This window comes from Melanotaenia boesemani, chromosome 20 (genome assembly GCF_017639745.1).
Source record: "Melanotaenia boesemani isolate fMelBoe1 chromosome 20, fMelBoe1.pri, whole genome shotgun sequence".
In the NCBI taxonomy this organism is placed as follows: Eukaryota; Metazoa; Chordata; class Actinopteri; order Atheriniformes; family Melanotaeniidae; genus Melanotaenia; species Melanotaenia boesemani.
Window position 1 is genome coordinate 12,031,241 of NC_055701.1, and position 9,701 is coordinate 12,040,941.

The window sequence follows — 9,701 nt, forward strand, 5'->3', positions numbered from 1 at the left end:
CACTTCCATACAACAACTGGCCGACATCTGTTGTCCAGGCTGCCACTTGGTTACTGTCTTTACTTCCCCACTGCCAGTCCCCTCCAAGCCCTCAGGCAAACCCCAGTTAGACTCCCTCAACACCCTCTGTCTCCTGCACCCCGTCTAAATTAGAGTGGGTTTCACTGCATTTCTCACACCTTAACAACCATAGAGTAGGACATCTATAAACACAATGAATAGGGTAACAGATAAACAAGCTAAATAAATTCTTACTTTCAAGAAGCTGTAAAGTATGTGTTTAAATAGCTTAATACTGTCCCTTTATTATTATTTTCTTACTTAAATCACTTTTAAGCTTCACCATTAACTTTGAGGACAAAGCCTATAAATTCAGGGTTTTTTTTGACAATAGCAGCAGCCTTACCTTTTAAATAATACTAATCACTCTTCTGTAGAAGAAAGCAAGCTTAATTCTCTTGACTGCCTTGCAGTTTGCTTCCTGTTTATCATTTCTGACCTTGCTTGCAGGAGAAAGCTTGAGGGTCAGATATGCGCTGATATGATGCTTTGCCATATTGCAGAGGCCTCTGATTGACGGCAAGATCAGGAAACCATCCATCCAGACTGCCTGACTGGCCAGATGGTCCAGCATCATCTCCCCGAACGTCCATGTGAAGCAGATGTGAGAGGGAAACAGGCCTCTCTGGGGAAAGTGGAAGATGTCTGGCCTAACTGAGCAGCCCCAGACCATCATCCCCCCATCCCTTCAACCTTGTCTCTCCAGACTGATTCCATAGGCGGCACCTCAGCTGTAACACCTCTGGACACATTAGCTGGCATCAGCAGTACACTACTACTACTCCAGCACCAGCAGAGGACACAGCTAGAAGCTCAACAATGAACAATACCTGCTTTTTTTTTATTCTGCCTGTAACACCAAGTTAAAAAATGGTGTTCAGTTAACTCTCTTCTTTTTTTCCGAGTATAAAAATGTTTGAAGTTTATTATGGGGATTTTGTGCAAAGACTAAAAAAGAATCACAGATAAGCGATAAAAAATTAGAGACCACTATTAAGTATCCGTATTAAAGTTGTAAATGTGATATTACTTGGAGCAGGACAGGCCTATTGTGAGATTGTTTCCATTAAGTACTGCCTAATTAAGGCTATAAATAATTGAGATGCCCATCTTTCATGGGACCAAACACCTATTCTTTCTTCAACAATGACCTTTGCCAAAAGAAGTTAATTAACATTTTGGGTAAACTTTGCCTTTTACTCATTGTTATAAGCAAGCAAACACAGCACTTAACTTGGTAGAAAAATAAGATTTTCATTTATGGATTAGATACCATAATTAGAATGAATAGCATCTTTATGTCTAAGTGAAAGAAAGGCAAGGGCAAAAACTCCAGTGTTGAGGGATGAACCGAACTTCCCACGTGGCCTTATTGTCTCTATACAAGCCAAAGAGGTGAAGCAATACACAGTATCCAGATGAGCACTAATCATTAGGATATAATCCTCAGCTCCTGGGAGAGGCAGACCAGTTTGCTCAGAGATTACAGGCAAGCCACCATTTATTGAGCCTGGGCTCATTCTGCAGAGGAATAAAGAAGAGAAGAGTCGGAGGGGGGCAAAGTGCTGATAACAATGGATCTGTGGGCTCTTCAAACAAGCCGCCCCAACCCAAATCCATGCCCTCTTCCATGGGTGTCTGATTATAAGGTTATCCCACCCTCCCTGAGCTGCAGTAATTGGATTAGTCTCAGAGATTTATGAAAATTAACTTCGGCAAATGTGCTGTTGCCTTCCCAAAAACTCCTCATAGAGCTCTTAAAATCTAAATTACAGAAAGAAAGAGACGAGTGCACTCAGCACGCCTTTTGTTGTTCCGAAAAATCAACATCAACTGAAGCAGCACACAGCTGGAGATGGAGGCCAAGCCCGGGACAGCGACTACCCACAGGTGAGGCCTGCTTACTGGGCCAGCCTGGGTGCCAGGTGGCCTAACTGCCAGCAGCCTGGGCCAGGTCTAATCAAGGATGTGGAGTCCAACTGGAGCTCCAACATCTGCTCTCCTTGCACTTGGGTGGCTGAAGGCAAAGCTCTGCTCAGTAAGCACATAAGGGGTGTGACCTTGAGGCGAGGCACATTTAAGTGACCAAACACTCCATATAAAGGAGGTTCATGGAATGAATAGAGACCAAAGAAATCCAAGTGGCTCAAAACAACATTTCAACAATGACATCTGTGTCTGACAACAAATGGACCATAGGGTTTTGGAGTATAAATATTGCTGTTGTACCACTGTCAAATCCTCATCACTGCTGCCATTTGTTCATATCCTTTACCTCTACCAGGGCTTAACCATTTGATTGTTCAGCCCTCACTACAGAGTGGCAGTCTACTGAGCAGCAATCAAGAGTCTTGGTGTTGTGTAAGTGAGAAATGATTGACAGCGTGCCATGGTGCTCCCATTTATTTCTTCTCCGGAGCTGTTTTCTGTCAGAACGACTATTGATTTTTCTATAAAGTAAGAAAACAAGTACCATTTAGGGGCTAGGGAGGTCAGCACAAATTAAACCAGAAGATGTAAAGCCTTCTCTGTCCCATTATGGTTTACTTCAAATGTCTTCTTCTCAAATACTTTATGTGATCAAAAGACAATGAAATAAGCAAAAGAAATGCACAGTGAGAGAGCAGAGATCTGTAAACCTTTAAAAAAGTGTGCTAGTGTCCATCTAACCAGCATATACGTCTATGTGTAAACTTCTTACATTTTCCACATCCTATTAAAAGAGTTTGGAGTATATTTTATCGTTTGACTTTCCCCTACGTGCTCAGTTGTGACTTTTTAAGCTTATATTTTAATGAATATTTCACTTGATAACATGACGTCTCACTCTGCTGGCACTTAAACTAACATGTAGTTGTTTTTAAATAAAACACACCTGAGAGGGTGCACTCTGGGACTGTGGGACAGGCACGACTTTAATTACCCAGCCAAAGACCGGAATTCATTTTAAAATATATCGATCCCACGCCAAGTTACTTACTTATTTGTGATAATATTTTTTGAAAGGAAATAATGAGCTGGCAGATGCCTGGAGGTGGAACTATCAAAGATCCCTCCCTGATGATCATTTCAGCTATAAGAGATGAGGATGCAGAGAGTCTATCATTCATTTTTAATGTCAGCTCAATACCTTGAAGTATAGAGGCAGGATTGTGATACTTTTTTGGTGGGGGGTTTAGTTGAGGACATGCTGAATATTGACAACTAGCTCGATTAAGACAGGCAGTATAGATCATCTTAAATGTCGCCTTTTTTAATTGCTTCTGTCTGATAGTAGTTATGCCTGTGACTTTTATGTTATAGGTGCTAACTTTCTTTTTAAAGGGTAAAAGGGGCTTTTATATTTTTGAGGAACCCTTCAATGTTTCAGTGGAGACTCTTTAAACAATGCATTTACGATTTGGCTTGTTGCATAGTTGTAAATTATATGGGAGGATTTTAAGAAATTAAAATGCTTTATTTCTCAGATAACATACGATAAAGAGCTTAGATTTCACATTACCCTTCAGACATGTTCTCATCTGCAGCATCCCTGCGTTCCTTTGTCATCTTTCTTTTCCAACACTCCTTTCCCATAAGTCTGCCTCCTTCAGTCTGTCTTTCTGCTCCCATCCAGCCACCAGACCTCCTGTCCGATGCCGGTAGACGCTGCACCTTAGAGGGCCTGCGCCTCTGTTTCCCATCGACACCAGAAACTTTTAAGTTTTGCTGCAGTCTAACTGTCACATCTGAGGTCATACGTTTGACCTTCCTCCTCCTCCTAAGTGGCCGACCGGGATTATTCTCAGTAAAGGAGTCAGATTCTGGCCAGGAGGGCTGCCTGGTCCTGACCGGACCTCTCACGAGGGATCGCCAATGTTCAGTTGCAGTCATGTCATCAGAGTCGCTGCAGTTGGCCACAGATGCAGCAAATGTGGAGGAGGGATTCTCTCTGTAGTCTTTAGCTTCATCCAAGCTGGACTCTGATGCCTCAATCCAGCATCGTCTGCGTGCCACTGGGTACAAGGAGGGTTCACGAAAACGCTTCCGGCCTCTGCGACGGCGAATCTGCCGTCGATGCTGCAGAGGACTCAGGACCATTTCCTCCCACAGCTCCCCCAGCTTACTCTGCTCTGAGGCCTGCTCCAGTGCAGACACCAGGTCCTGCACCAGCTCATCCATCATGGTGCTGGAAACAACAGGAAACAGTTAACATCTATCTATGATGGTATAACATAGTGAACTGCAATAGTTTCATACAGGTCATTGGCCAAACCAGTGAAATAAAAAAACAATGAATATTGGAACCACTGCTGAACCGTTTTAGAATTCAGCTTTTTTATTCAAGCATTTATGCTCACAGCAACTTATTTCCTATTTATGTCCTACAAGTTGTAATAACAATTTTTCCTTGGAAAAAAGATGAAAAAAGAAATTGACAATCAGTACTCTGTAATACAATTTACAAAATGCCACAAAAACATTTAATAGTTCTGGTTATATTACTAACAAAAACTAAATATTTTGCCCTCATATAAATAATATACATGGAACATTTTGACCATTGATACAGTATAATTAATAATCTTAATTTTTCAAACTGTTTATTTACTTCATTGGCCTAAAAGGGACACTCCTTTGGTGTTACAGGGTCCGCTCCTTTACACTCAGCCGGGCACTGACCCGGGGAGAAGTGATGACGAGAGCGGGGAAGGAGTTTGCTGTTTAAAAGGAGAGGAAAGAGTTTGCCGGTGGAAAGAGGTTTTACCAGAACAATAGAGGATTTTCAGGGTGAAACTGATCATAAATGTAACAAAAAGTTAATAATAAAGCCATAATTTTGTATACATTTCTTTCAGGTTGTAGTCTGGAAAGTGCAACAGTGTTCATTGGAGGTCTCTTAACATAAAAGAACAATCAGTTGGATTGTAACATAACTTGGTTAGAGCAGCTAAAAAGAATCATATCAGCAGTAGCTGTTTGAGGAATCATATTAATGTGAAGTTATCTACTGAACAAATAAAGGTCAAACATCAACATCATTTATCCAGTTGGAACATTTTCTAAGTTTATCTGCAGACGGACTCAGATTTGTTTTTTCCACCCATGTGGTTAAAGGGACATTTTTACCAAACAAGCCATTGGGTCTGAGTGGATCGTCCGGCTGATGGCCCAGTTGATCACCCGGTTTAAATTAAGTGAAAACTCCACCCCCCAGTTCACCGCCGGGTCACCCAGGCAGTAAATGGTGCAGACCCATTAGATTTCCCTGTTTGTCAACTTAAACGCAAATAATATATTATATTAATAAATTAAAACTATCATGAAAATGTTTTTATTGGTCATATTGTGCCATCCTGTTCATTCATACTGTCATAATGAATGAGGAAGAAACATAAATATGGTTTTGTAGCTCTGATCACTTTAATAACAGCTGCAGCATTCAGCATTTTTTTTATTTTGTTATTATTATACTACATTTTTACATGTTTCCAACAAATAAGAGTGTACACAGAATGTTTTTCCCATGTTGTCTGGCTGATGTGTAGAATTAAAACAATGTATTATCAACTTAAATGCCACACAAAGTTTAAAAGAGAGGTATACGCATGTTTTTCTTTTTGCAGAAGGTATCCAGTAGTCTCCCCTTCACTCGCTTGGCTTTGCAGCAAGCTGCCCACATTCACATAGCATTTCCCATACTTCCCAGGCAATGCACCGCAGCATGATTATGCATCCACTGCCAGCATTTGAAAAGTGAAACTTTTTTTATTTTGTTTGTTTTACAGATGTTTCCAAGAAAACATGGTTTTAGTTATGAGGACAAGCTGACCCCTTTCAGCAGACCCAGTGATGTTGGATCAGTGGATGCAGTTTTCTTTTTTCTGGTCAGCAACACAGTCATGAAAATCTCATGTCTCCATTTAACTGTCAACATTTTTTTTTTTGTTAAAAAATATGTGGAAAGATGCGAGTGTCCCCATTTTATTTCACCTCTCACTGTCTGATTAAAAGTTGTACCTCTCATCTTGCAAACTAGTTGACAAGCTTTGCAATAGGCCATCTGTTGGCAACCTCCAATGTTTGTTTGCAACACGAAACATGTGCTTAAGATCTGTCTGAAGTCAGTATTCATCAGAATGTGGTCTCAAGCACAGTCACACCCACAACACATCGCAAGTAAAGTTTGAATTATGGTTGTCCATTTGTATTTTTATCAAAAGAGAGAAGGCTTCTGAGATTTAAACCAATATAGAGGCTGCAAAGAAGGGCTTGCATGTTGTCCTCTAAAAGTATTGTCCCTTGGCAGTTACAGTATATGTTGGATGCTGATCAGTTCAGAGTTAGGTTTAACCAGGAAAAGAAGTAAACCACAGCGGAAAAAGCATGAAAAATATTCAAAACTGAACATTTTAACATATTACTAAGGTTCATTTTCCCTCAGAGTTTTATCATCTCCCATTTCTCACTTGATTTAAGTTCAGTGAGAGCAGCATTTCATTTTTGACAGTCTCACATCAGTACTGCTTTTCCTTTAAAATGACACTTAAATCTAAATTTTCTACCCCAAAAAGGATAACATAATGGCTTACTTTCAGAACAATTCCATTTAACTGTGTTAGCTGTGCATTTTAATATGACCATGAGTGATAGGGGGTGATGCCAGTGTGTTGGCCACCAGACCTAAAATATAATCATTTCTTTCCTTGTCCCGTCTTTTTACTCAGAAACATTTGTAGAAAAGAAATTACTAGTAGCTGGACTCAAAATGTAACCATTATCAAATTCCTCTGGGAAGGCCAAAAAAATGATGATAACCCCAGATTTTGTGTGGTTAAATCATATCTTAACTCACCAAGAAAAACATTGACCAAACCCAAAATGAGATAAAGAAGAAAAGCAATCTCTACCACACAAAATCACTGTGTAGAACTGTGATAGTCTTTGTGTGATATCAGTAGGCTGATTTCGCCTCAAAGTCCAGCAGCAAATTGATGAAGCTAATTTAGGGAAGCTGTCGCCCTTTAATTGCCTCAACGTTAAATTTAGTGCCTTTAAAAAAGTTTGCTTTTCATTATCAGCTGCAAGATGTTTGCATTATCTGCTAAATTAGTGAAGAAAGCAGCTGGGAAGCCTTGCGGCGTCAGTGCAGCAAAACAATAGCAGGGACAGGCTGTAGTATCTGCATGGTCTGTGCTGTCTTGTTACATAAGAGCTCACACGTGAGCGTAGCACAAGGACAGACACACATCTCTTTCCCTTTAACTACAAGCGAAACGAGCCGTTAGTGAGCGTTTAACACGGCAAATCTCTCACAGATACAGTGTGTTCAGTATCTGTCTTTAAAAATAATAATCAGAGTCCACAGTGTTTGAGCACTCACCAGTCGCAGCTTCTCTTGTTTTGTTTTCAGCACACAGCTGGGACAAGAGACGCACTTCCGGTCTTCGGTCCAACCAATCAGATTACCCCGCTCGCTGTGACGTCGATCCAAAACAGACTGCAACACCAGCAGAGCTCCTGCAGCTGCAGATAAAACTCAGTCTGACACCAAATAGATAAGACGTTATCATTCATCACAGTTACATTTACTTCACAAAACTGATACAGTACTGATGTCAATGAGCATTTTAATCTTTTTGTATATTTGTGGTTTATTCAGCAATCTCCACGGAATCGATAGAGCTATAATGCAGAATCATACAAATTCAGATATCTTTTACAGTTTCCCACATGACATGGAACATTGCAGCCAACCAAAACTGACTGTTGTGTTCGTAAGCAAAAGACCAAACGGTAAGAAATAATAAGGGTCCTTTACATCACGACGTATAGTGACTTAATAGTCTGAACTGCTCATTCGGATATTCATAAATCCCCGTTTACTGAGTAAGGAAGAGTTGGAGGATCATACATTTTTGTACTGTTGTGTCCTTATGTTTTCTTTCTTTCTTTTTTTTTTTTTTTTTTTTTTTGTTTGTTTTTGGGGTTTTTTTTAGGTTTTTTGTGACAGCTAAATATTACAATTTATTAGTCAAACAGATTAGTTGTTATGGAAGTAGAAACTACTGGACTGGACACTTAATCAATGTGTTTTCTATGGATCAGTTTTGTATTAGCAGCACTAAATGCCTAATGGGGTGCAATCTGAGAAATTTAGAGGCCAAGTAAAAACCTTGTTCTCTGTGTCATATTTTGAAAATTATTCCTGGACAACTCTTACAGATTATCAAGTAGGGCATATTACTGTGTTAAAAGAAGCTACTGATATAAGATATTGTCACCTTGATGGTTTACGAAACTGAATAGGTAGATGGTACAAAGAATCATTCATGTCAGGAATGAAGTTTTTAACTACTACTTTGTCCAAAGCATCAAACTGCCTCTGCTAGTTTGCTTTTCTACCATCTTCTCCGAGTAAAGAAAACATATGCACCACAAGGTGTAAAGGAGAGCATGGTTTTTCAAACCACCTTTTTCCATTGCCTTACGGAAGCATCTAACTAGTCTGTGGCTTTGCACTCTCATAGACAGCAAGCTGTGTACTGTCTGCTATGACAGCTTTCCATCGTAACCAGCATCAGGTTTCAGCAATCTGTGCTGCAACAGTAGCTCCAGTGTGCGCTTGGACCAATTGAGCCAGCATTTATTCCAAAGAGGAATGGCCATTTTGTCATTTTGCTTCCAACACATCTACCTAAAAAATGGACTCTTGCAGGCAGTAGTCACCTGCATTGTGTTTATGTTTACATTATACAATGTGCTTTACAATACGTTACATAACTATTCGGCAAAAGATATTTTCTGACAGTTTCAATAAAGCTGAACAGTTTGCGAAAAGGCTATAGTTACCCACTCTCGATTCTTCAGCTGTTCATGCAATTCTGTCAACTTCCAGAAAGTGATTATTCATATCTAATGAATATTTATATACATTTCCAAACATTGGTTTGAAATGTGTTTAATGATGTCTGACAGCTCTCTATAATAAAGAATTGTTCCTCAAACCTAGTGCTTTTGCTGAATGAAGCAAAAAAAAAAAAAAAAAAAAGTAATTTACCATTTCCTTCATCTATCAGATGAAGGTAGCCCAAACAATAAAAAAAAGAAAAGTCTGTGAAAATGAGTACAAAAGCCATTTAATCGCTCTCATCTTCTCTTAATAACTGCAACTTCCCCCTTGGGCCCATGGGAGAGGCCCTCTCTGTTCCGCTGCCCCCTTATCTGTCTCTTCCATATTTCAGCAAGCTGAGCAGCTCCCTCAGTACCCAGCTCCCGGCCTGTTCTCGTTGGGGCCTGTGGGGAAGCTAGGCTCCTGGGTCCACCATTATTCTAGTCTGGGAAGAAGTCCAGAGAGAATCCTGAAAAGTAGAGAGTGAAAATGTTAAAAAAAAAAAAAAAAAAAAACCTTGCGCCACTGCTTCATTAAATGGAAGCCTTTCACAAGCAAACATATCAGAAACAGCCCCTTTTCAGAGGCGGTAATTAGCAATTTGGAAACCTTTTCCCCTCAGGATATACGGTTTCAATTTAGTCAGCAGCTTTAGATTCTTTGGTACTTAATATTCATTGTTTCTGCCATCTTCCCAATTTCTCGACGTACATTGTCTGGGCTTTCACTGGCGATAAAGTGTTTTATCTGTCATGTAATTCTTCTTTTC

At 40.0% G+C, this 9,701-nt stretch overlaps 1 protein-coding gene and 1 long non-coding RNA gene across 3 annotated transcripts in view; one reads left to right on the forward strand and one right to left on the reverse strand.

The window, feature by feature from the left end:
• LOC121631038 overlaps positions 1-640 on the forward strand; it is a 24,938-nt gene extending 24,298 nt beyond the window's left edge. The window contains exon 4 of the long non-coding RNA XR_006008656.1: positions 564-640. This is a non-coding gene — a long non-coding RNA (uncharacterized LOC121631038). The remainder of the gene's footprint in view (positions 1-563) is intronic.
• Positions 1-7,511, reverse strand: part of LOC121631037 (G patch domain-containing protein 2-like) — a 24,352-nt gene extending 16,841 nt beyond the window's left edge. Inside the window, exons 1-2 of one of the 2 annotated variants that reach the window (XM_041971663.1) lie at positions 7,424-7,511; positions 3,563-4,228 (exon numbers count right to left, since the gene is read on the reverse strand). In XM_041971663.1, the coding sequence (XP_041827597.1) occupies positions 3,563-4,224 (662 nt within the window). In that variant the 5' untranslated portion in view covers positions 4,225-4,228; positions 7,424-7,511. Of the gene's footprint in view, positions 1-3,562; positions 4,229-4,651; positions 4,695-7,423 lie in introns of those variants that run through there. The other variant, XM_041971661.1, reaches the window with a different exon arrangement.
• Between the last annotated feature and the right edge of the window lie 2,190 nt (positions 7,512-9,701).